At 38.4% G+C, this 27,053-nt stretch overlaps 1 protein-coding gene across 2 annotated transcripts in view; it reads left to right on the top strand.

Annotated features, from left to right (window-relative positions):
- Window positions 1-27,053, top strand: part of OGDHL (oxoglutarate dehydrogenase L) — a 57,177-nt gene that overhangs the window by 24,638 nt on the left and 5,486 nt on the right. For both annotated transcript variants that reach the window (XM_032994143.2, XM_032994142.2), the window contains exons 7-20: window positions 63-209; window positions 807-897; window positions 1,404-1,583; window positions 1,952-2,080; window positions 2,465-2,644; window positions 2,912-3,064; window positions 4,383-4,485; window positions 5,098-5,226; window positions 7,506-7,656; window positions 10,900-11,027; window positions 20,371-20,549; window positions 23,790-23,861; window positions 25,180-25,305; window positions 25,925-25,997. In XM_032994143.2, coding sequence (XP_032850034.2) covers window positions 63-209; window positions 807-897; window positions 1,404-1,583; window positions 1,952-2,080; window positions 2,465-2,644; window positions 2,912-3,064; window positions 4,383-4,485; window positions 5,098-5,226; window positions 7,506-7,656; window positions 10,900-11,027; window positions 20,371-20,549; window positions 23,790-23,861; window positions 25,180-25,305; window positions 25,925-25,997 — 1,841 coding nt within the window. The remainder of the gene's footprint in view (window positions 1-62; window positions 210-806; window positions 898-1,403; window positions 1,584-1,951; window positions 2,081-2,464; window positions 2,645-2,911; window positions 3,065-4,382; window positions 4,486-5,097; window positions 5,227-7,505; window positions 7,657-10,899; window positions 11,028-20,370; window positions 20,550-23,789; window positions 23,862-25,179; window positions 25,306-25,924; window positions 25,998-27,053) is intronic.

Below are 27,053 nucleotides of genomic sequence, written 5' to 3'. Positions count from 1 at the left end.
TTTTCTACATTACCTTAATACAAAGACTCTGTCTTGGTTTTTTGGGTTTCTTTTTGTCACAGATTTGAAGACTTCCTTGCTCGTAAGTGGTCTTCCGAAAAGAGATTTGGTTTGGAAGGATGTGAAGTAATGATTCCTGCGCTTAAGACGATCATTGATAAATCCAGTGAAATGGGAATTGAATATGTTATAATGGGGATGCCTCACAGGTAATGTCAGTGGAAGCCCTACCACAAATGAGCTTACTGTCTTAAGACAAGTTTCAGGTTCTAGAATTTTATTACTAAAGTTGATGTTAGAGAAGCTAGGGTAGCAAGAGTCAGTCATAATAATGGGAACACAGAATTGTAACAAATATCTGTCAGTGAGAGGCTACAGGTTTCACAGGTAAACGCTAGTGAAACTCACTTCAGTGTACTTTGAAGCTGCAAGCAAATGTGGCAGCAGCAGTGGTATCTATCCCATTGCATAGAGTCTGGAACTGAGAAAGCTTGGCAAGATAGTATCAAACTTACTTTTGCAGCCTGCCTTAATGAATTCATTATTAATCTCATCATACTAAGACTGATAGATAGCTACAAAATTTATTGCTCATACTTGCATAACTAGATGTTATAAAATATCTGTGGGAATGCATTGGAGGAACTTTGCAATGGGAAGGAGAAGGGCAGAATGCAGGGTCTCATGTTCAAAAGTTTGAAGCGAACTTGCAAATTTCTGACAGAGTGGCTTGCTGATTTTGTAAGTTTTATGCTGTTAACTGTGTTATCATTTTGGAGACATAACTGTGTTTGGAATTTTCTTAGAGGTAGGCTGAATGTATTGGCTAATGTAATCCGAAAAGAGCTGGAGCAGATCTTCTGTCAGTTTGATCCCAAACTTGAAGCAGCTGATGAGGTAAGTTGTTTCCTTAATAGATATCTATGGAGAGGTCAACATTCAAGGTAGTTTTTGTTAATTTTGGTCATGGTTATTATGAAAATCGCATTATCAGCTGCTGAAATGCATTGTCATCTTTTCTGTTTTGAGGAATATGATTTGATGAAATCAAATTCTTAACAAATTTAAAGACTATACTGGCCTTCTGCATGTTAGAGGTAATCTCATGAATGATTGTAGGTAAATTCAAGGTCATTTGACTGAGTTTGTAATCTCTAAGCATTTTTGTTTTATATAAATGGAATAAGTGTCAATATTCTGTAACTGTTCATCCAATATTCTATAGTGACACTAAGATAAAATAGGAATGGTGTTTCAATTTGAAATTATGGTGTCAAGCCCATAGTGCATACTGATGTACTAGATGCATTTTTTTAGACTGAAGCACAAATTTTAGGTGTAGTCAATTGGATGCAGCTGATATGAATGACATTACTGAATTGTGACTACATCTTGCATGTTAGGGATCTGGAGATGTAAAATATCATTTGGGAATGTACCATGAGAGGATCAACCGAGCAACAAACAAGAAAATCACTCTGTCCCTGATGGCTAACCCTTCTCACTTGGAAGCAGTTGATCCTGTTGTTCAAGGGAAAACAAAAGCTGAACAGTTTTATCGAGGGGATACGGCAGGGAAGAAGGTAAAGATTGTTTAATACCTTAACTCTTACTGGTAGTTTTTGTATTATTTTTAATAAAAATAGTTGACCGGTAGTTTTGTATCACAGTCTTCCTCTCTTACTCTTTCACAAAAGAGATACATCACCTTTTGAACTAGACAAGGTTTTTGGCATGCTACCTCAAAGGTAACTTCAGGAAGTAGACTTAAAACTTTCTTTCATTTGCAAACTGAGGAAAGGCAGCAGAATGTTGAGAAGTCTACAGTTGATTATAAAAATAGAGTTCTATTTTACAAGCACTACAGAAATATGGAGCAAAGAAATCCTGCTGAGAAGCTTAAATTGCAGTTTTGCTTTCTAATATATGTGTGGATAATCCTCCCTCTTAGGTTATGTCCATATTATTACATGGGGATGCTGCCTTTGCAGGACAAGGAGTGGTTTATGAGACATTTCATCTTAGTGATCTCCCATCCTATACCACAAATGGCACTATTCACGTTGTGGTCAACAACCAGGTAACAAGTAGAGCATTTTCCAATCAATTTGTCTGCTGAATAGTTGCTAGTGTATTTCTTTTTATTCTTGTTTGTTGTTAGCTGGGTGTGTTGTCCCCTCTGTTTATTAGAATGGTTAGGATGTTCCTGAAAATGATCGTAGTATGTAGCAACTCTGAGTGAATAAAATTTTATCACCTACATTTATTTAATTCAATTTGTAGCACTTAATTGGATTAGGTTTGCTTTATTTTATTTTTAAGGGAACAAAAAAAGCTAGCGAGCCAGAAATAAAAGCTGATACTACTGCTGCATAAATGACTACTAAATGAAAACCTCACATGTTCAAAACAAAGTGGAGGCAGATGCCCAAATTCTTTTAATGGAAGTTTCTGGAATTTTTAGATTGGCTTCACCACAGACCCCCGTATGGCCCGTTCATCTCCATATCCTACTGATGTTGCTCGTGTGGTCAATGCTCCCATTTTTCATGTGAATGCTGATGACCCTGAAGCAGTAATGTATGTGTGCAGTGTAGCTGCAGAATGGCGAAACACATTCAATAAAGATGTGGTGGTTGACTTGGTAAGTCTTGGTTTTCTTAACTTTTTGTTCCGCGTGTTACGTACTACACTCTTATTTTTCTGTGGCTTAAAAGACCCAGTCAAGAAGCATATTTTGATTTTAATGGCCTTTAGTTTGTTCATTTAAAAAACTCAAACACCTAACAGGCTTACAAGAATCCATCAATGTTTATACCATAAACCTCCTAAAATCTCTGTAAAACTATGCAATTTAAAGATTTCATTTTACGTTTTTCCTTACCAACAGAAACAATCTTTCTCTTTGTAGGTTTGTTATCGTAGGAGAGGGCACAATGAAATGGATGAACCGATGTTCACCCAGCCTCTAATGTACAAGCAGATTCATAAGCAGGTGCCAGTGCTGAAGAAGTATGCTGACAAACTGATTGCAGATGGGACTGTAACACTGCAGGAATTTGAGGTACATGTCAACAGAGTTAAAGGGAACTTAAGGAGCTGTCAGTCTGCTTAAAAACTTTCATTACTGTGATAAGTCTTCATCCTTTGGCACGTCTGATTTTCAGTTTGTTTTGGGTTTTCATGTAAAGTGGATAGTATTGTTGTAACAAAAGGACTGGAAGTGCTGTGAATATATATTGCACAGCAAAAAATTTGCTTCAATTCTGAGATTTGTAAAAGGTGATCAGATGTGAATGTTGGAGATGGAGGCATTTGTCAGCTGTTCTTCATCTCTAGCATCTTGATTCAGCAATAAGACAGTTTTTGAATGCTCAAAGGTGTAACTGTAGCTTCATATTGATAACCTTGGCAGCCTTGTATCTAGCAGTAATGCAATAAAGTCAATTTAACCTTTCTGTTTTCTTACAATTACTCAACTAAATTCAGAGATCATTTGAAATATTCCAGAAAGGTGAAGTGTAGCATCTGGTGCCTGCATTAAGCTGGTTAGGTCTTTACCTTAATTTTTTTGAAAGGTAGCGTGCAGTTGCAAAAAGAGATCTTCTAAGAAGGTGTGGCTAACTGTGTAGTGACACAGTATTGCAGATCAACGACAAAGCAGCTTGTGTAGGTGCATTCTGTTATCCGCAAGAATGATCACAGCTCGTGCAGAACGAGCTGTCGTGAATCGTTGCAAAAGTGTGCCAGTAGTGGCATGGGCTTTGGTGACTGAATCCAGGATCCTGGATGGATGTTTTACTGTACAGACTGAGCACAACAGTGCTGCTAATTACTTATTGCTTAAGATGAGTTAGCTCAATACCTTAAGTGTGGTTTTGGATTGAGAGATAGATACTGTAGAGCCATTCTGCCTCTACAGAATATGGCTTTGTATCTGTTGCCATTGACAGGTGTGGCCAGCAGATTCTCAGCTAGACTGTACAGGACAGACTAGTTTTCTAGGAGGTTCTTTTCTAGTCTTTAGTGGCTTCTGTAGCCAGAAGTATGAGAGCTGAATAATGCTCATCTTAGAAGTATGATGGTAAATTATATTGGTACTTCAGAACTATCTCATTCTAGAGTAATGCTTGCAACTTCAGCTCTTGGTACTCTCCTCTGTAACTCCTGTCCAATAAACTAAATAATTAAGAGTAATGTGGGTAAGCGTGTTTCTAGAATGTAGTTTGATCCTAGAAAAAATGAAATTCTTTGTTTGCATAATTGTAACTAAATGTTCTTCAGGAGTTAAATAACTGTTTTTACCATACTGAACGATGTGTCATCTGTAAGATACGGGATGTTTTGTTTATCTGTTTCAAAAGGAAGTTTTTGTTCTACAGGAAGAAATTGCAAAGTATGATAGGATATGTGAAGAAGCATATACTAGATCTAAGGATAATAAGATCCTACATATCAAGCACTGGCTTGATTCACCTTGGCCTGGTAAGAAGTGTCCTTTCAATTATCCTAGTGTTAATATTATTGTGCTTTTATTTTGAGTCCATATCCTAGGACTCTTAAATAGTTTTTATCAGTCAGTGTTGCTTTAAAATAAAATATGTGGCCTTTAGCTTGCTCATGTTAACAGTAAATGAAACATTCTGCCAGATCAACTTGAAAGAGATGATTTTCTTAAAAAACTTGGAAAGTAAGGTGTGACTTTGAAAAAGATGTGTTTTCAGTTTAGCAGAGAAGTATTTTTCCTGTAATGTTAATTGTCCGTGTCTTCAGGAAGGAGTATGCCTTATGCTCCTTTTGGTTTTTTTTTTAGGGATTGAGGTGCCATATGACTTTTATTGGCTGCCTCTGCCCACATAGTTGGACTTCACAGGGAGTGAAAGCAGAACAAAACAGATCATTGTGTGCCTGTAAGATCAAGTTCTGTTGTCATACAGACAATCAAAATGATCGTGTCTCCGATTGAAAGATGAAGAACTAGGTTTAGGCTGCTGCTTAGAATGTCTTTTAAGAGTTGTGAGTTTTTAAATAAATTGCAGATAGGGTAAGTATCTCTAAATCAGTCCTTGAACATCTCACCAAATCTTTTACTTCCAGGATTCTTTAACGTGGATGGAGAACCCAAGAGCATGTCTTGTCCTCCAACTGGCATTTCAGAAGACCTGTTGACTCACATCGGCAATGTAGCCAGTTCAGTCCCAGTCAAAGACTTCAAAATACATGCAGGTCAGCTGGAGTCCTTTTCTCCTAGTGGCTACATTTCTTGCCTAGATTTTATATTTCTGCATGCTAGTTGCTGTTGGGTCATTGCCCGAAGAGGAAAATGCTTGTGACTTTTATTTTACCTCTCCCACCCTATTGGCAAGGAGAACGTGACAGTTAAGGTCCTGCTGCTTGTTCTCAGCATAATGTTCTTTCAGTATCACACCAATTCTGTTCCCTACCTCATTAAATTAGATTTTCCTCTGAGGGAGGTAAGAGTCTCTTTGTAACGTTAGGTTAATAGCTCTTTTCATTCTTCAAGTCCTTGTGGAAAATGCTGCCTCTATGCAGCATGTTTGTGGGGCTTACTGGGAAGTGAGGCACCCATTTCAGGAAGCACTATTAATGTGGGGGTGTTGTAATGCTAAAACCAGTGGTAGTTTGAGGTCCACTTAAGACACTTTTCCTATATAGTTAACTTTCTACTCAGGAATATAGCTTGATCTTTTCAGACCTGGCAACATTGCTGATACACTATAAGCCTAATTTTGGTATAGCTGAATGGACTCTGTGTGGGCAAATTCAGACAGTTTTATTTCAACTTAACATTTAGCATTGATGATAGCACAAAACTAGCATTTTCTCAAACAGTCTTAACTTTTGGTCTGAAGAGATTCAATTCTGAATTTGGCATCTATTACAGTAAGAAATTAAATGTGCATGCCTCACTGGGGAGCACTGACAGTGTGTTAGTGTCCTGAGTTAATTCTTTTACTCCCCGGTCAGGTTGAAGTCTAGCAGCTCTACAGGGACCAATAACATGTTCATTCCATGGGGAAACATGGAGACACTTTGATTAGAGATCTTTTTCCTTTTGTTGGCTTGTAGGGAATGTACTTAGGACTGGGAGAAAGCTTTTTTTGTGTATAAAATATCTAACTAGTCTTTCTTCTCCAGAGTCATCCATCAAGGAATAAATTGTGTCTGCTGTAGATGTTCTATGTGTTTGTGTTCCTTTGGGACAATTAAACACCGTTACAAGTAATGATGATAGGGCTTTCCCAGTTATCAACTGCAAGCTTGTTGAGCAGATACAATTAATCGATGAACTTTAAAACTCTTCTACACATTTATACATTTTGTTGTGACACTGATAAATTTGCAATCCTAGTCAGCCAATAAAATCTGATATTAGACATGCTAATTAAAAAAGTAAGACAATCTTTCTTTAGTGACTTGATTAACCATTGACACTAAGTAATACTTGCCAGTATATAAGATAGATTTATGGTTCAAAGCAAACTTTGGTCTGGTAGATTCCTTTATGCAATTTAAAAGGCCACGAGAGAGAAAATGTTGGGAGAATTAGAAGGGAAAGAGCACCTTTGAAGTACTTTGTCCTTCCACTGGAATGAGACAGCTTAGTATCTTGCAGTCTGAAATAAAAATTTCCAAGTTGTTTGGTTTTTTTGTTTGTGTTATGTTTTTTTTTTTTTTTTTTTTTTAACTTAAAATGCAACAATTTTGATGAGAGAATAGTTTTTTCTGAAAAGCGAGCAGGGAAATTTTTTTTTTAAATGGGGGATGTAACAAAGGGAAATACGTGAAAATAACAAATAGGACAACTTACCAAAAGCATCAGTGCAGATGTGAAAATAAGATGGTGTCAAATGACGCTGATTACACTAGCCTTATAGCCTCAAAGCTGGAAGCACCTGTGTACAGGTTTGAAGCTTTATTCCCTTGAAAAGTCACTGTATGTAACTTGTGTTTTGGCTTACCAAGTTATAAAATCTTTACTATAAAAAAACAAAAAAACCAGCTATTGGTTACCAGCTGAAAACCCATTGGCAGCTGCTACAGTTTCCTATTTATATGATATTCATATTATTGATTAATCCACCCTGTTTCACTTCATCCAATAAGACAAATGCCAAGAAAAAAATGAGAAAGAGAGAAGTCATGAACCCAGTAGCTGATATTTTCAGTCTCTGGTAAAACAGTGTTAGAGATGTGAAAATAAGTCCTTAGGAAGAAGTATTTCACCATGAGGCTTTTTAATTGTCCACAGTAGTTTCTGACACAGCCAATCTTATTTTCATCTTCTAAAGCAAGGTATGAACATTACACATAATGCAAGTTACTTTACTTTGCTAGCAGTTCAGCTCTAGAAGAATGATTTGTAGACCTTATTAGGATCTGTGTTCAACATAGCCAGTGGAGAAGGAGAGTGTTGAATATAATGTGAAGATAAAATATCTCTGAAATAGGTCCATTGATTTCCGATCTTTATTCCAATGTAGGACTCTCTCGGATTTTGAGAGCCCGCTTGGAAATGACCAAGAACAGGGTTGTTGACTGGGCCTTAGCAGAATACATGGCTTTTGGCTCTTTTCTGAAAGAAGGGATCCATGTCCGACTAAGTGGACAGGATGTGGAGAGGGGTACTTTTAGGTGAGTACTGACATAACTGTTAAATGCTGTCCCATACTTAAAGAAACATCTTGGCATTTTTTAAACAATATGGTCTTCTGTGGGGAAGGGAAAGTTGAGGCTATTCAGCATCAATCTGAATGTTACAGATTCTGGCAGTCAAGAATAATTAAATCTCCTGTTTCTCTGTAAGCAGCATTTTAAAGAATTGTATTTAAGGCAGAACAAATGTTCTTAGATACTTTCTTCCTTCTTTTGCTGAAAAGCAGATTTTTTTTTTTCTGCTTTTTAACTAACAATTCAGCTATGATCTGTCTAATTGCTGAGAAGTAAAAGAAGGGTATTTGCTGTTGCAGATTCTGAAGTCTTGTAAGTACCATTCCAATGGTGGCTGCTTGGAACTCGGGTACCCTGTGAACAAACGTGTTGCCAGTTAGCAAGGCCTTTTTAAGTGAAATAAGGTCCTTTGCACCAAGACTTTTATTTACTATGGAGCATGAATGAATGCAGAATCTGATCACTTGATAAAATATATACAGTCCTGCTCCCGTACCTGATTCTCTGTGGAGTAAAATGTTAGTGATGTATTTAATTGAAGCCTTTGATGCGAAGCCCATTGTTGGGGGTGAATGAACTAGCAGCTGCACTGTGCTTCATTGTGAATGCTTGCAGAAAAGAGAGATAAATCTTGGTGTCTGTCTTCTCTGATACAGTGCTCTGTTTCTGTGCTGAGCTTCATTTGGTATCCAGTCTTTTGGGTTTTCTTCTTTTTGCTCCCATTCTAATGGCAGTTTAAGAAAATCCTTTGGCCAAGGCTTGAAAACAAAACTGAAAATTAGGATATTTTATCCCCAATTTCTCATCCTCCTTGATTTCAATACCATGGTCCTGTAAAGTGGTGAAGCATCTTTGGGGAGAGGAACACACTTGTTAATTGTTTAGCAACCTACCCACCTATTTCAAGTGAAGGCACAGGCCTATAGACTTGTATTGAGAATACTGATTCTCTGTATTCCCAGTTGTCTCACTGGTGTAAAAGGATTTTCCAGAGCTGTCGTCCAGATTCTCTTGATGTTTAAGATAAAAATAATTGTTATACTCACAGCAACATAGGGAAAAAATAAAAGACATGTTAAAATAAAAAGCTATTCAGACTGGTGAAGACTAGCTAAGGATTCCTGGGCCATCTGGATTTTATTATTCAGCCTTTTAGAAAAGGATTAAAAAGGCATTCAAATAAATTCTTGGGAAGTTCAGACTGAAGCTGGCACTGCAGATGTTTGATTTATAGTGATCTGGTTCTGCTTTACCGGTGGGTTATGAGTTTGCCTGATATATAGTGGGGTCTACAAAACACTAGTCTATGATGTGATTATGAATTTTTGTTATGAATGTGATGGGGCAATTGGACAATAAAGGGTGAGATTAAAAAAAAAGCCCTGGACCTGATCACGTTAGAGAATATTCAACTACTCTGTTAAACAGAAGAGAAAGCTGTAGAAATTTGTAAGACAGCCTATTGTACTGTATTCAAGCTTATTTCATCAGAGGAATAGGTAGAAAAGTTAACTTGTGGTATAGCACATCTAAGATATACTGCAGTACTCAGTAGAGCTGCTTTTTTTAACCTGTGGTTGAGTTTGTCATTTATAATAAAGGTGAGCAAATTCCCTAACAACTGAAGACTTTTGCGAATGCTGGTGCACTTTTATTGGAAAAAACACATTGCAAATACATAGAAAGTATATGTCATTTTACCCTCTCTCTGTACTGAGAAGACACTTCTTCATCCCAAAAAATCTTTGAAGTACATAATGTCCTAAATCTCTGGGACTAATTGAAGAGGGATTATTAGCTAGAATTTGGGAAGAACTGAAGACAGTGCGTTGCCATGATGAAAACAGCATGATGGGAGTGTTTTCACTGTTTTGGAGCTTCTGAGGTGCTGTTTAGAAAATAGTACTTTCTGTCAGTATTCAGTGTGATGGCTTACTTTCTTCCTGTCTCAACGCTGTCAATAGACAGAAGCGAAATAAAGCTGCAGGTAGGAGGACTGGACCCCTTCTCATCTTGGAGCACACAGTGGAGAAGGGAAGGAAAGGGGGAGAGAGAGATGATTCTGTACTGGTTTGATGTCAGTAAACCTGACAATGGCCTAACAGCAGTATCTGACTTCTGTGTCTGTGTATCTCTGGCTCTCCCTTTAAGCTCGCCGTAATCACCTTTTGCCAGGGAGAAACAAAACTTCATGCTCAAGAAGCTTATCACCTAGCTACGCCTTCTATCTTTGGCTGAATGACAAAAATAAAATGTCAGTAGCAAAAATTATTTCTGTCTAACAGCTGTCTGGTGTGTGTATTTTCCCCTTTCTATGTGCTTCCCTCCCTGTGCTGTTCTTCAAAGATTCTGTCTTTTCCTGGCCTTATATTGTTGACTTCTAAATAAATTTCAGAGCTCTTCTGCTAGCATTCATTATAGCAAAGGGAAATACAAAAAGATTGAGTCTTCAGTTAAGTGTCGGCAGCTATACAACACACAGTAGTTGTTACCAGTATAATAACTGTCCTTATGTTAGCAGTTGTAAAGCTGGACATATTGGTGTGATTCACTCAGTTAGTCTGCTCAGGGAGTTAATGGATTACAGTAATTACTTCAGTCATTTCTGTTTTGGTAGTGTTCCTCAGTGCCCCATTCTAATGCTGATTAATGGTGTTCTAGGGGACTGTAAATGGTGCATGTGAGTGGAAATAGCAGGAAAGAGGATACAACTGTTTCAAGTCTCGATGCTGGGATTAGATAAGATTAAATTTTTGCATAAAAGACAAACAACAGTTAACAGAAAGATTAATGCAATTTACCAGGGAGGCAGAGTGAAATGTTTTTAATAACAATTTTGTTCTTTTGGTTTTGTTTTTTGTTGTGTTTTTTTTTTTCCTTCCACTTTAATCAGTCTATTTTATAGTAACAACCTCCCCAGCCCTTCCCTTCTTCCCCCCCAGTTCTACTAGTGATGAGGTATTTTTGGTTTTCATAAGTGCTTGAGAACAAGCCTGGATAGACATTGAAAGTCCTTGTAGTGCAGCAATTGTATTTAGACGTGATTGTATTGCTAGGTTTAAACCAAACCAGGGTGTTGTGTAAAGCAAAGATAACTGTGTTGCTTGCACACTTTCTGAAACACAGCTTTGATGGTTTATCTTTGAAAATAGTTCTTTTAAGGCCCAAAGTTATTCTTAGCTAATTTCTTTCAACAACTATTTGCAGCCATCGTCATCATGTACTTCACGATCAAGAAGTTGACAAGAGAACGTGTGTTCCCATGAATCACCTCTGGGAGCAGCAGGCCCCCTACACGGTGTGCAACAGCTCCCTTTCCGAATATGGTGTCTTAGGTATGTCTCGGGGTAACTATCTGACAGGTCTGTGTGTGTTTTAATAGGTCTCAAACAAGATGTAGGAAATGATGACTGCTAATTAAGAGGAATTTTTTTCAGAATTTTCTTTAATGTGGTTAAGCCTTCTGGCTAGAAAGTTTCACATTGTTACTTGAGTTTGCCAAGCCTCGAAACAAAAAAAGTCTTATTCTGCTATTGGCATTTAATAATAAACAAACTCTGCTTTTGTTGTATTTTTACATGTTGTATGTTTTTAAAAACTCATTGCAGTATAAACTTTAAGCCAAACTCTTGGGTTTTTTTCCTACAGCGTGCTATGATAGGTCTCAGTTTTAAAGTATATTTTTGTTTAGTAATGTATATTTTAGTTTAGTAATGATAGAAGATGAATTTCAGAGAATAATGTAGCTATAATGTAGCAGTGTTCAGCAAGAAAGAGAATGTGGAAGAAAGATGTAAAACAGTTATGTGAAACAGCAGAGCTTTCCCTCTCAGGTTCTGGCACCTCTTAAACAAGCATCCCCACATTTTACAACTTCGGGATTCAGTTGAAAGTATCCATCGGTTGTGGTTGATCTTGGCCATGCTGGAAAATGCCACCTAATGCTTTCTCAAAAGGGGAGGAACTTTCAACAAAATCAGGGACACTTTGTAATACGGATATAAGAATCCATCCTAGCCTTATCTGAACTGTTATTCTGAATGTGCTGTTTCAAGAAAACAAATTCTTGTTAGTGATAGCATTAATCATACGGAATTATATTTTTGTTACTGGACAGACATCTTACCTTTAGCCACAGAGAATGGATAACCTCCTTGTGACATGATGAGGGTGGTAAGAGAAATGTGGAGCACAAAACAAATACATCTAATAATTTATCAAGAACGTTATTGATTCTATGGATAAATAATGAAATAGTTTCTTATCCATTTCAGAGCTAGTTTGAAGGAAGAAGATGAAACATTGTAGTAGATAAAGCCGGTAATTAATAGCAGCTTGTTTCAAAGTTCCAGAAATATTTGATCACATAGTCATTTTGACACATGCTCCATATTACCTATTGCTAAGAATACTAAAATTAAAGTGATACAAAATTGTATAGTTGGAGCATGAGCTGAAGAGCTGAGATTTTTTTATGTATTTTTGTTAGCTCTGTGGCAGAATTGGTGTGAACAGAAGTTTGTATCTCTATAAGCTAATGTAGTAATGTAAATGTAAACTCTAAATAGGAGAGCGCAAGAGAGGATGTGTATAAGAAAAATAATTGACATAGATAAAAGACAAGAATTTAATTTCAGAAAATAATTTTTTGTTTGTTTCTAGTTTCCTGTTGTTTCTCACAGTTTGGTCTGGGATTTCTTAACTTGAGCTTGTTTACAGTGTTGCTGCAAATTCTATGGGTGGGTCATACATTTCTGGTTTGAGTTTTTTTACATTCAAATAACATTTCCAAATGCGAAAGTGACAAATGTCTGGATATGGTTGAAATCTGATTTTGTTCCAAAAAGTACACCTTAATAGGTATAGGAAGCCTAGTGTTGATATGGTATGAATGGCAATTCTTATTGACACAATTCTGGACTTTAAAAAATTAACCAGGTGGGCTTTATTTCTCTTTCCTGATCTCATCTTGCTCACTATTGCTCTTCCACCTTCCCCAGAAACAGAAATGTGAAAATTGGTTTGATTAACTTTTGTTGAATACAAGCAATAGGACAAAATATGGGTTTGTTCATACACTGAAAAGAACAGTACCATTTCTGTGCAGTTCTTCTTCAGCAGATGTGATGACAGGTTCTTCAAAACTAATAATATTGATATTTTTAATTAAGAACTTTAAATCCCTTATTTCTGAGAACTTTTCTAACAGGAAAAGAGATTAAATTGATAGAAATAGCTGTTGGCTTTTTTTTTTTTTTGTACTAAAAATGCCATATTTCTGTGTTGAAGTGATTTTATAATTAAGTTTCTTCTCCCTTGGTAGGTTTTACATACCAACCTTTTCCAACATGTTTACTCCAATGTATTTTATCCATAGACTGTTGGGATAAGCAGCAGTGTGTGAACATGTCTTTTCTAGTTTAGCATCTCAGTCAAAGAAGATCCATTAGAATTGCTACCTGTTTGGCTGGTAATGTCACCGAGCTTCCTCTTTAGTACATGGGAGAACAAGTGAACACGTGCAGTTCAAGGAGTTGATTCTTCAGGAGCGGCAAAAAACACCAACACTTTATTTTCTCTGCTATTTCTACCATAAGCCTGGTACAAGGAACAGTTTGGGATTAATGCCCTAAAGTATTTCGTGGAGGGGTGGGAGGGCTGTGAGAGGATATAAAGAGGTGGGGGGAAAAAGCGTTAATAATTTAATTTATCACTGCATTAGCATGCAGCACCTCAGAAGCATTTTGGGAATTTCCTTAGTTTCTGTGAATCAGAGCTAAGCAGAAATGGATTGAACAGCTCAGCATGATAAAACTACAGATTATTTCCTTGGCAGGTACATAAGCCAAGAGCTGGCATCTGTTCAGAGCTGTGAGCTTTGCAGCAAGTTATTGTTGAGCTGGTTAGGAACACCTGGGGTGTAACTGCTCACTTATAATGATACTCTGACAAGACTGGTTTCACTTAGAAGTAAAACACAAGCAGTCTTGTTAACTTGTAGTTCAAACAATTGCTTATGTTTTATATACAGAAAGCTGTAGAGTGTGTATACTGGGACATTAAATCAGGGTATTTAACAACCTCTGATAATTTTGTTTTACATCTTATGTCTACTATTTTTAGCTGTCTCAAAATTATTACTACAATTTAGTTGTGCATCAACCCATCTAGCTATAAATTTTCCCTTTTACTGAAACTGAATGTTTAGGGGTATAAGTGATGGCTGTGTGAAGTCATTTAAGCAAAAAAGTTTGTCTGAGTTTATTTGCTGATTGAGCTAGAGGAGAAAAGCAAAAGTAGCCTACAGGCGCTCTGTGCTACCTCTTCAGCATTTTTTAAATATTTGAATGGATCTCCCCTCTTTACTGCCCTCAGAATGACTTGTGTAGTGTTGATTCTCCATCCAGGAGGTGTGTTTCTCTCTGTCAGGTGCAGTACTGGCTTTGAAAGGTCTTGGGCTGTTGCATCCTGTACTGGGAGCTTACAGGGAACATCCAGGCAGGACAGACTTGGAACTAGTGCATAGTTCAGCCAGTTCCTGAACCACCAGACCTGGAGTACAGCTTTTTCAGGGGGGAAGGTCATGTTTAGAGCAAAAAACGAAGGGGAGAGTACAGGTATTGATTTAAACTGGTTTGGTTGTTTTTTTTTTTTTTTTTTTCAATACACTCCTATGATAAAATATGTAGTATTGCTGCTCATTCAGAACAGCATATTTTTAAGGTTAGGAGTAGCAAACACAATTACCTGTCAGAAATTGTGTTAGGAAATAGGATAGACTGTAGTAACCAAGGGCCTGCATGGAGCTTTAAGAAGGCATCAGTCTTTCTGTTTAATAGTTGGCCACCAGATGGATATTAACTTCAATTTCTCCTGGACTGCGTTTGGATTTGTGAAAGGATGCATGTCCCTCCATTAGTCCCTGTGCTCAGATTTTCTGTTAAACATAGCACAAATCTGTCTTCTTAATTTTCCTCATTCTGACGTTAAATCCCTGCACTGATAAGCCCTCAATAATCATTAGTTAACATTCATGCCTGAAGTCATGTTGAACTAAACTATAACCTTACTTACATTAATTGAAAAACTACAGTTCTTATGACAATCATGAAAAGTGCTGTGGGGAAAAACACAGCATAATACGCTGTGTAAGCTGCCACTTTGCTTGACAACACCTCTTTCTCTGCCAGAGTGACGAAAGAACAGTAAGGGAGCACAGCAGGAACTGGACTGATAGAAGCAAGCATTTCTTCTGTGCCTGTCATCTAGGGACCTTAATGAACTTGAGCAATTAAAACATTAGTTTTGCAACCTTAGTCAAGTGCTGTGTATTTTTCTTTCCTTTCTCCCCTCAGTTTGGACGTTTACTAGACTGCTGTGCTGGGTCCTGGTCCCCTGTGCCCTGGTGTGCTTTGAGCCCGCAGTGGCTGCCTGGTGCTCGGGGACTGGCTGGTGGCTCTCCAACGCCCTTTGGGTGTGCAAATTCTTTACCTGTCATTCTTTGAAAGCTATGTCTTGCAGCCTGGTTGTCTTGGAACTGGATTTCCTTACAGCTTAAACCTGTTCTCTGTGTTTCTAGCAGTATAAGAGTTATAATCCCATAAACTTGCAAAGTTTGCACAGCATTCTGAAGAAATGTTCAGTTCTTGTTTCTGCAGACACAAACAAAAGTTTGCAAGGTCTCTGCTGCAGTTTTTTTAACCCTTTACTTTGGTCTGAGATTGAGCCCTCATGAGGGGCCTGCCTAGGAACCTCCTCCCCTGCAGTTCACATCTCATCTCTAGAGCTGTGGAATCTTTCTAGCTCTGGTCACTTCACTGACCTTAACTCATCTGGTGCCCCAACAAATCCCTTTCAGGAGAAATACCTCACCGTCTCCTGGGGTTCACCTTGCATCTGTCTAGACATCCTTCCACCATTTTTTTTTTTTTTTTAAACCTAACAGTTCAGATCTTGCTCTTTAAACAATTTTTCTCCACATGCAGGCAGAAGTAGTAATTCTTGAGAGACTCCCTAGCAATTGCTATAATTGCTGGTGGAATAGCTTTAATGTTAGGAATTCTCATTGTAATTTGCCTAGTGGAAAATGAGTTCTGGTGTACCACAGACACATGTTCCATGAAGTAGTAGTCTTGGCAGAATTAATTTCAAAATGTTAGCCAGAATGTATAGATTACATTTGAATATATTTTCCCAGATATTTTATGGCTGTCAGAAAGCTTGCAAAAGGTATCTGTGTTAGGATCACAACTTTCAGTGCAGCTTCATCTGGGACGTTGTCACTTTGTGGAGTTTATTAGTACAAAGTAGGCAACAAGATAGGAAATGTAGGAGTAATGGAGATAGGAGTAATGACACTTTTTTCCATGTGAATTTTAGGGGTGATTTTAGTATATGAAACAGAATTATGTGTGTGCTCTGACCAAGTTTTAAATATGCATAGAGCTCTGTACTCTTTGAAAAGCACTGTGTGATTATTGATAACTCCAAGTGGTCAAGACCTCAGTTTGTTCTTTAAAAGCTAGATTACCCCATCCTTACAGGGAGCAGCATATGCACAAATAAGTCTTAACATATTGCATATTTTCTCAACCATGTCACCCAATCAGTAGAAATGGTCTCTTAATGCTAGTGTAAAAATTAGAATGGGATTCAAGCCTATCTAGGGAAATCTGTTTTTCAGATACCTTTGGGAACACACATTGAAGTCATTGTGTAATTTTTTCACTGTTTGCATTGTGTTAAAAACAATAGAATCACACAAATGAGGACAGAGGTTTAAAATATGTTCTGAAAGAAAGGCCATTCAGGCAGTCAGGTCAAAGGAACAGTCAGGAAAAGCTATCCTCTTTGGTAAGGCACTGTCATGGTGACTCACAGATGGAAGGCTGTCTGTCTGACTGCCCAGTCTCCTTTTGGCCTCTGGCTTACTAGTTGCCTTTTGGTGTGAACATGATCACCTGCTGGCGTCATGGATGGGCTGTTCAGAGTTCAGCAGTTTGGAAGCCAAGTGAGTCAAAGATTTCTTGCCATGGAGGTGGTAAACAAAAAGCTGGGTTGGAATTACCAAGGAGTAGACTGTGAAAACACACTGTAAGAACAATATGTAAAACTGCTTTCTCTGGGAATAACCAATTTCACTTGAAGCTCTTGTTGCATTTTCTCTCATGCAGTTAATTTGTCATGCAGTTGTCCCTCTACTAACCTTCCAGGAAAGTTTGTATGCTGACATTGACTGAACAGCCTGGTCCTGTAGCAGAAGAAAGAAACCCTGTAGTCCCAATTTAGCTGTAGTCATTGAGTTAAAATAAAGCAATTTCAGTTTCATGCATAGATGACTTCTGTCAAAACTTCGTCAGGTGTTGGAAAGATAATCTTGTAGTTCATGTTACAAAGAAACTTACTTGATACATGACTAATCTCACTAGTTCTGTTGAGGGTTTTCCTTGTGGAACTGGACAACCTAGTTTAAACTTTCTGTAACCTCATGGAAATTCTTGTCCTTCGCTCTATTTTTTTTTTCTTTTTTTTTTTCTGGTTTGACAGTAAAACTTTCAGAGAAGGAACTACTTATGTATGTTTGCGGCATCCAGCACATGAAGACCTCAGTTTTAGCTTAGAGCTCTGAGTATCTTTTTGACAGTGAACATAAAGTAAAAGTTGAACAAAACCAAAAAAGTACAAAGAAGGTTTGAATAGGTTTGACTTGATCCTGAAATCTTCCTCCATAACTAAGTCAGTTACCATACACTGATAACATTACATCATATGCTGTATGTGCCACATGTTGTTCTCTTCTATCTTGTAATACATTAAATTTTTTTAATGCCTGGAATGTCAGGCCCTTTTGAAAAGGTATTTTAGTTTTCTTTTCTATTATTGCTTATATAGTTTTTTGGTGTTATAGTTCTCTTTGAAGTAAGTCTCTTACCCACTGAATTCCACAAAGGGAGGCTCTCCTAGAGGGACTGCAGCCTCCAGTCACCAGGGTATAAATCACAAATGATAAAAACACGAGGGATATCAGCTATCACTTGCTGGTGACTCTGTAGCAGCAGCTTTCTGTTTGTGGAGAATGTCAAGATGGTAAGCTCGTTTCTTCCAGGAAGTTTTCTGAAGTTCACGAAACTTTTCTAATTAGAAGAGTTGTATAGCAGGTTTGATCAGAGTTAGAAACTATACTTCCAGTGACTTTGGGTTTTATCATGGCTTCGCAACAGTTTTTGTACTTTACTAAATACTGGTAGTCATGAAGCAGTATTGGATTTTACTGGTATAAGACATTTAGGAGTGTATTACGTACTGACACATTTGGGCTCATAGCCACCTTTGGGTCTAGGAAATACTATCCACAACATGAGGTTTTACAGATTGATTTTATCCTGTACTCCTGAGAATGCCTGTAAGTTAAAAAAGGAGGAGAAGCCCAAATTGACGCATAGTATCTACATAGGTGTACTGTCCTCTCAGGTATGAAGGGATTTCTCTCTGCATCCCGAATACCAGTCTTAGATGCATTTTTGTCTTAACTAAATGTATGCTACTTTTATGACTGTTTAGAGGTGGAGGAAGGCTGGGGACCAGTGGGACAAATTAAGCAGTACGGATATTTTGTTACCAGAAACTGTTCATTTTTTCCTAAGCTGGTTTTGCTATTAAGCCTGTATTATAGAACAGCATTTGACTGGCTACTGCATCACAGTAGGGAAACCAGGCAAAAATGGAAAATACAGTGACTTGTACATAGCAAAAACATGAAGCTGAGTTCAGTGTAGATCAATGGTAGTGGGATGGGACTCTCTGCAACTTAGGTTACATGTGCAGATCTTAGGAAGCTGAAAAGAGATAAGAAATCCATATCAGTCTGTTAGGTCACTCTGAGGTTTTTTTTAGTCTTGCAATTACTCAGGAAATAGTTACAATCATTAGCTTTTTAAGTAAAATTTTACCATAGCAAAGCTAGTTGCTCTGCTGGGGTAACCTTCAGTGAAAGTCTTCCCATGTTGCAATTCTGTATTTGGAAGCAGATCTACATTCTGTGCAGAACTTAATCTTCAACATAAAATATATTTATCCATCAAATATTTATGTGTATTGAACCAGTTTTCCCTCAGTCGGAACCTCTGGATCAAGAGCAGTGCTATGTAGCACTGATTTTAACTGAGAGCTTTAACTTTTTTGGTTTTAATCATTCTGAACTATAGGTGTAGAATATGAGTACAGGAATTTGCTCAGCACTCCAGGCTCAGCTATATCAAAGTGTCAAAGGAAAATATGAGCAGAGATGAAATATATATTTTTATATTATTAGGTATATTTAGGTGTTCGCTATGGAACATGATATAGAAAAATACCTAAAGTTTGAGTGTGGTCACTAAACTGAGAACGATACATTGCACATAGCTAGGTTTTCATGTTCTCATCACACAAAATTCTGCATTTTTTTTTTTTAAGGCTACACAGCAGAGGCTGTGTAGCATGTGCAAACACCCTTGTAGTTGCCTATCTTTTGCCTTTGCAGAGCTCCTAGGTATGAATTACCTAGCTTACATTGCAGTAGCAGTTTAGCTTTCCTTTCTCTTTGCCAATCATCTCCCCAGGTCCTGTTGTAGAGCCGGGGCTTTATTGTACTGCAGCAGGGCTCTGCAATAATTAATTTCTGCTTTTAAGAGATATTCATGGAGCCTGTCGAGAGCCTTCAGTTATGTTTAGGCCTTGATAAGTTTTAAGAGCAGACAACAAGCTGCCTGGCTTGTTCTTTGCACAGCACCTGAACTGCTGTCAGCTGGGCTGCTGCAGTACGTCTGTCCTGCTGCGTTAACTTTCCATGGCTGAGTAAGTGGGAACGTGTGGCCCTTCTGCTCTGTATGGAGTTGATGGATTTCCAGTTCAAGCAGCACAAGTTTAGGGAAATTTCTGTATTTACCTGCTACTGTGAGCCACCTGAAATCTTTGATGCAGAGTGGAGAGGGAGTAGGTTGCGTCTTTCTGTTGTCATTAAGTGAAGTAGTGATGTCCTCCCTGTGAAGAACACTTCTGGTCTCCTCTCTGCCACTGAGGCAGACTCCTGAAGGGTCCTTAATGCTGCCAAAGAAAGGATTATTCACCCAAATCCCAGATGTGTCTCCCATACACCTGTTATGTTCAAGCTTTTTGGAAGATCCAAAGACCATGATCCTGCCTATAGACTGAAGGCTGATGTTACTGATAATTTTGTTCAGCACCTGCATATTAGAGGGAAGAAAAAAAAAAGACAGTGTTGTGCAGGGCTGTGCAAGTAATAACATTAACAAGTAGCTGCTTGATCTAGTAATGAACTGTAAGTGAATTTTTGCAGGAAGAGATGGTACCTACTTCAGTGAACTCTTGGGAGAATGTCACACAAAAGTCTAAGCTGAGGGAAGAGTTTTAGTTGTTCATTTAAAAGCTCCTATGGTATTTAAACGTTTGAGAAAAAGTTTGAAAGATTGGAGTCAGAATTAGAAAAATGTTATTTGCTAACCTTTCTGATGGAAATGATACTACTGAAAACTGTGTGGCTTATAACAGGGCTACAAAAATCCAGTTCATACTCTAATTTTGGTTTTGTTTTAATTTTTTTATTTTTCATGAGAAATTAATAGAATTCTCAGCAAGTGTCTGTTTCTTTTCTAATTCTCCTATTTGTTTGGTCCTCAGGTTTTGAACTTGGCTTTGCTATGGCAAGTCCCAATGCCCTGGTGTGCTGGGAGGCCCAGTTTGGTGACTTCCACAACACGGCGCAGTGTATCATAGACCAGTTCATCAGCTCCGGCCAGGCCAAGTGGGTTCGTCACAACGGGATCGTCCTGCTCTTGCCACATGGAATGGAAGGAATGGTGAGGGCCACTGGCTGGTGCATGTGGGAGGGAGATACTGGCTCCTGTGCCTCCTTCTGCGGCTGCAAAAGCCAAAGGCGTCTTGGGGATCCAATGGTGATACAAAGCTGGTGGGTGGGAAGGCGCTGTTTAGAATATTGGACTGCTTCATTGCTGCAAAAAAAAATGTGGATAGATTGACTGGTGAGAACCAAGAAAACCTGAGAAATATTTCTGAGCTCTTAGCTTTGTGTCCTTCTCAGTGGCATGTACCACTTTCTCCCCATTTTTTTCTTTTTTCCTCCCTCTTTTTTTGTATCTTTCCCTAAGACACTGCCTTCTTTCCCTGGAAAGCCGGATTCTTAGTGTACAGGAAGAAAGAAATCATTGGTGTCTAGCAGCACTTCCTTGATTTTATTTTGCATGGAGTATGTCTGTATAAACTCTGCACTAAATTCTCTTGCAATGAAATTATATGAAACAACTTCATAATTTCTTAAAAAATCATTGACATAGGCTAACTTTGACATAGTAAAAAATTTCCCTCTTTCTGAAAAGGAAAATGTTTCCATAAGCTCTTTTCTGACTCTCTTTTCTTTAGTGACTAGTAGGAAGAACTAGACAGGGTCTTAGAGGGAAAGGGCATGGGCACACTCTGTATATGATGTTATATGAAGCTCACAGCAGCAGTAGAATTGTTTTTTAAATCTTTTAAATTATTTTTAAAGGTTACATGAACATCATGTCAGGCTAGGTTAATTTTCTCCTTTTCAGATGCATTAACATTCATGAATTGATGCATGTATGTTTTTAGTTTTCTATTAAGAAAAGCATAGTATGTGCCACAGTGGCAATCTCCATCTGTATAAATGCTCTAGACCCCTTCACTACAAACTGCGTCATTTCCATTCTCACAAACAATTTACTTTATTTCCATTCAATTATAATCCTGTCCTGATATACTGGGGTGCATTCATATTTTATGAATGGCTTTCCATATCCATTTGTGTGTAAAGAATAAAGGGTCTGATGCGGTTCACAAGAGTTTTGATAAATTAAGTTTTTTAAAAAATGAATCCTGAAGGACAGCCTGAATGTGCCCTCAGCAGGAGGTGTGGTCCTCTGCAGGGAAGCACTCAGCTGAAGGGAGCTGGTTCTCTGCTACTTACAATACAGTTAATCTTTCTTTTCTCTTAGCCACTTGGCAGCTAAGATTTGCCCAGATGTTCTGAAACATGCTTATTTTGCTACTCGTGTCGGGTGGTTTTGGAATATTTAAGAATCCCACCAGAGTGTTGAAATCTGTTATCTTCCTAGAGGATCTTTCTGCTATAGGAGTGTTATTCTCTCTATAACTACAGTGTTGGGGACAGAATGATTTGGGGAAGGATTTGTAATGGGATATGGATCCCTTCACCTCTAGGTCATGCATTCACAGGCAGGTTGGCTGTGATTGAAAGACTCTGCTGCCTAATAGCTCCCTGGGGACTCATCTGAAAGTAGTTAATGGATTCAGTATAGGTCTCACTGGATAGGTGGTCACAGTAGAGATAAACCCTATCCCATCCCACGCAGCAGTTGCTGGCAATCTGGCTGGCGGTGTCAGCAGAGAAGTCAAAGATGGATGTGAACACTGAGGCTCTGGATTGAGGTTGTTGCTGGGGCAGCATATGTGCGTATGTGGGGAAGCCTTGCGTGTCCCTCCTGTAATTGTTTGCTAGTGACATCTCTGTTTCCAGCATACTGACTTGGGTGTGCTTGTGAAGCACTATGTTTGTGCATGTATAGGTTGTACTTAGCGTAGGATTTGATTTACAGCAAAATAGATGTATACGGCAGAGGTTTTGCAATATTGGACTGTTACTGTGCACCATAGTTTTTCAAGGCTTTGCTTCTTGTTCTCAAGCCTTTACTCATCTATGACCAGATTATTCAGCACCTCAGAAGTGGAGACAGACTTCAACAATTATGCAAGGCACAGTTCTTGGATGTTTGTGTTGCTCCTTTGTTGCCAGTGGAGTGTTTTTTCCTTTGAATTCCTTTACTCTACAGAGTAGAGTGAATCCTGCATGTGGAAGCAGGGAGGATGACATGTCGAATCAAGGTGGACTACTAGCTGTCAAAATAATGAGTAATTTTGGAGAGCATATGTTAAGGTTTAAACAGAGGAAGTTATGATGCGAGATGGTCATATAAAGAAAAAAGCTCTTTATGAACATTGTTAGCTTAGGAGCCACAGAGTTGAGAGGCATAATAGTTCCTGTCTTCAGGTTAAAATACTTTGCAACTGCCTCCAAAATGAAAGTCCTTCCTGACAGTAACTGTCACTTGAACAAGCAAAGGCTGTCAGCATTAGCAATAAATAAAAAAGCACACTGCATTCTTGTACTCCTGATAGCTTTCTCTCATACTTTATAAACAAGGACATGAGAGGGAAGATAACAGATTTTGTTACATTCCTTATTCACGATACCGTCTGTGTCCGGCATGCATGTTTTTCTAGTGTAAAATGGATCTAATGATGTTTGTGCACTAAAAGAATTTACCTTGGGTACTGACAGTGAGACAGCAGATGTGAGTGTTCAGTACTTTGACAGAATGTAAAATAGCATTTGAGGAGGCAGAAATTAATCACAGGTTAGCTTGGTAGATAATGCGTACGTGTATTTTGATCCATTTTAGCTGAAGCATTCATCTAAGCTATTTTGTCCTGTACTGAACAGTGAACAATGGCAGGAGAGCAATCCAGAGTCTGCTTTTATTGCTAATAGAGCAGAGGTAGTTGGCAGTTAACTTTGTGTTTGCTCCTGTTCAGCATGCAAGTGTGGTTTGGCCCAAAGAAGTGTGAGTCACTGCAGTACACTGAGGCACTCAGTGTTTCTCTTCCTGACATTTCTCCTGTTCCTTTTTGCCCTGCATTAGCAAGGTTGTTCTTGTGCCCACACGGACCTGCTGCCCTTTCACTGGTCTTCGTTGTGCAGCAATACTGAGGCTGGAATCTTGTAGCTGGTAAAAGCATTGGAAATCCATGTGAAACCTAATCTCCTATGAAAACAGTTTATGGAAGAGAAAGAATTCTAGTCCTGCAGTGTGTCCTCTCTTGTCACTGCTGCTGGTAGTGATGTCTTTGGTGGGGGCAGGTGTGCAACCTGAGGCAGAGCTGCCGGGGTGGCAGGAGGTACTTATGCAGTGAGTGACCTAAACTGTTGTCTAACTGCTGATTTGTCTCTTTAATGTTGTTTTAAATTACACTTTTACCAGGGTCCAGAGCATTCATCAGCCAGGCCTGAGAGATTTCTGCAGATGAGCAATGATGATTCTGATGCTTATCCAGTAAGTAGATTTGTCAAAGGCCATGTCCTTTCTTAGCTACTCACATCTCAGAAATTTTTTTGTAAGAAGCATCCTTTTAGCCAGGTGTAGTGGTTTAAGATCTAGCTTCAAGACTTGATGAAACATTAATTTGATCCCAGTAAAAGTAATGGAAGTATGCAGTATGTGCTGCTTCATTGCAAATCTGAGGTTATATACAATTAATCTCTGACAGCATGATCTTTTTATGGCTGTTCCTCAGGGCCAGTGATTCTGCTTGTTTATACTGCAGTGCATACTGCAAATAGGCGTCTCTAGCTAATTTCTAAAGGAGGCCAAGTGAGACTACTCCTGGATTTTTGCAGTGAAGCTAGATTGTACTGCTGGGAGCATGAAAATAAACAGCTTCTACATTTGATCCAGCTAAGACCTTCATATGTTGGTCATTCATTTCTACAGATAAAAGTACATATCTCTACAGGATACCAGGCGCCCACTTCCCCGCTGCAGATTTCCTAAGAAACACTGCTATACATTAATTGGAAAGCCCAGCAATTAAAAAAAAGGCAAAATAAGTTTGGTGTTTCAGTTTTGGCCTTGAGTTTGTTATCGCTGGGGCAATGATAATTCCAAAGCCATGTTCCTCCTCATCTAGAAGTGATTTGTGAGTGTACTGGCAGAATAAGGACCTGTTTGACTGACTACATTTAAGCACTGTCAATTGCACATAATAAGCAAGTTATAAATTTCATCATAGAAGGTAGGAGCTCAAACCATGGACCAGGAAATCATGGTAGATACTGAACCAATCTGCAATGAGATTATTGTACCTACACCTATATGTATGCTTACTTAGGATATATGTATGTAGACATGGACATAAAAAAAATCTATATTTATAAAATACATAAATACAAAACATATTAAATTTATATATTAAAATAGTATAAGAGGACAGGACACCTACCAAAAAATGGGAGAGAGAAACACTCAAAAAATGAATTACAGTTTTAAGATTCCCTCAAAGGGGTTCTATTTTGTGACTTTCACCTACTGAAGTCCTAGTCCTCCTCACTGTTCCTTCCTGGACTTCCCAGCTTGCTGAAACTAATGGAAGTTTTTTGCCTTTATTTGCATACATTTTTAAGAAGAAGTAGAAACAGAAGAGAATGATTTGCAGGGATGCTTCCCTAGCTAATAATATAATCTCAGCAGAGATCTGCTAATTAAGTTTTTCTGAGGAAGGGAGTTGCTGAGAGTCAGAAATAGAAGTATGGCTTTCAAGACTTTTCTCCTGATCTTTTAGACATTTTTCTAATGCCTTTAATGTCTCTCTCAGGAGTTCAGTGAGCAGTTTGAAGTTTCCCAGCTGTATGAATGCAACTGGATTGTGGTGAATTGTTCAACTCCAGCCAATTATTTTCATGTCCTCAGAAGACAGATCTTGCTGCCATTCAGAAAACCGGTAACGTTACTGTAATGGATTTGATTATTCTGGGTGGATTAACCCTCACATAAAGAGGGGGATTTTGTTTGCATGTGACATACTGCTGGAAAGAACAAGAATCATCGGTGAAAAATCTTAATTGAACACAGGTCGAAGTCACTGATTTCATGGAATGAAACTCAGCTCTGGCTTACTACAATTCTAAACCTTGATTTTCAGCTTTACTTCCTTCTGGCTCTGCAGACCTTCAGATGAGCTTGTCAAGACACTATGTAGCTAACAGGTTGCATAACTATAATGTGCATGTCTAATTGCTGGAACTCCAGAAACCTAGGATGCAGCTGTTGGGTGTTTTACTGGTTCATAGCCTATGATTTTATTTTGTTCTCAAAAAAACCCATAAGCAATGATTTTCGAGAACCTTTTAAGGGAGTGGACTAGCCAAATCTTTTGAATAATTTTGAAACTTTCTAGGTTTTCAAAACAGGAAAAAATAATTTACTGTGTTTGCTATTCACATTAATTTGATCTATAGCATATTCAGTTTGTGGTTTTTGTGCGAACAGTGTTACAAATGTTGCATGTAATAATGTAGATAAAGCAGCTCCTAAGTGGTGAAAAATTTTCTGTTTTACAGCTGATTATTTTGACACCCAAGTCACTGCTGAGGCATCCAGAGGCTAAATCCAGTTTTGATGAAATGGTGTCTGGTAGGTGACATTAAAGTAATGACAAATAATTAACTATACCAAATTGCATGTCAGACTGTGAAGAAGAGAAGCTGCTCTGGAGAGTTTGCCTTTTCCTTTGGAGTAATTTCCGTGGAGCTGTTGTACTGAGATCTAGCATGGACTTTTGCTGAAAAGTCTGCTTTCAAGTATGGCTTCTTAATTTTAAGAAGCTTATCTTGTAACCAACCATTAATCAGTGGAAAGTGCATTCCCCTCTCTGCAGGGATGTCCCTCTCAATAGGTTATTAGGTGCCTCTGCTCTTTTTCTCTTCATATAAAAATTGAATTGTTCTTTGTACTGCCTCCCCACCCCCAACATGTGAGGGATAGGTTGTAATCACACTGTGCCTGTTTGGAAGAATGAGGGGCCCATTGCTTCTTACAATACTCACTTTTGGGGCTGCCATGTTTACAGCAGTGATCTAAAGTGGCATCGGTGAGTTCAGAGCTGTAGGCTACCACCCTAGCTGCTGTTGGCATGCCGTCAGCACCGAGAGAGATGTAGTGACTGCAGAACACCAAAAACTGGAGTGATTTGTCTTGCCATGCACTGCTTAGAACATGGTAGAGTGGCATGAGGAAATGCAGTGAAATGTAGTGAGTGAGTGATTAAAGCAATTGTTCAGAGTGAGAGAGTGTGCATCGGTGTGGTGGTCTGTCTCCAGTTCTACCAGGTATCTTGATTGCTTTCAGAAAAGAGTAACTGCTCGTTTTTTTAAAAGCACATTACGGTGTATAAACATGCTTAAATATTGCATTTTCTGCTTTTTGTAGGTGAGTAAAGTTTGCTTTTCAAATTCAACTCGTCTACAAAAGCTTTGTAGAATGCACCAATTCAGGAATTCTGTAGGGATTGTGATTTGTAACTTTGTCTTGGGAGTCCCCTCTATTTCACCTAACCCTCAATAGTGGCCCAACTCCTAATTGACATTGAATTCTGGTATAGTTTCATGTTCCTGCTGAAGAGGACAGCAAGTAGTAAAGTATCAATGACTTTCAGCTAACTCTTTTTGCTCTATTTTTAATGGAAAGCTG

This window comes from Tyto alba, unplaced genomic scaffold (genome assembly GCF_018691265.1).
Source record: "Tyto alba isolate M040663 unplaced genomic scaffold, T.alba_DEE_v4.0 Super-Scaffold_1, whole genome shotgun sequence".
Lineage (NCBI taxonomy): Eukaryota > Metazoa > Chordata > Aves > Strigiformes > Tytonidae > Tyto > Tyto alba.
The sequence above is the reverse complement of the archived record's forward strand: the minus strand, read 5'-3'. Positions and strand labels throughout refer to the sequence as shown.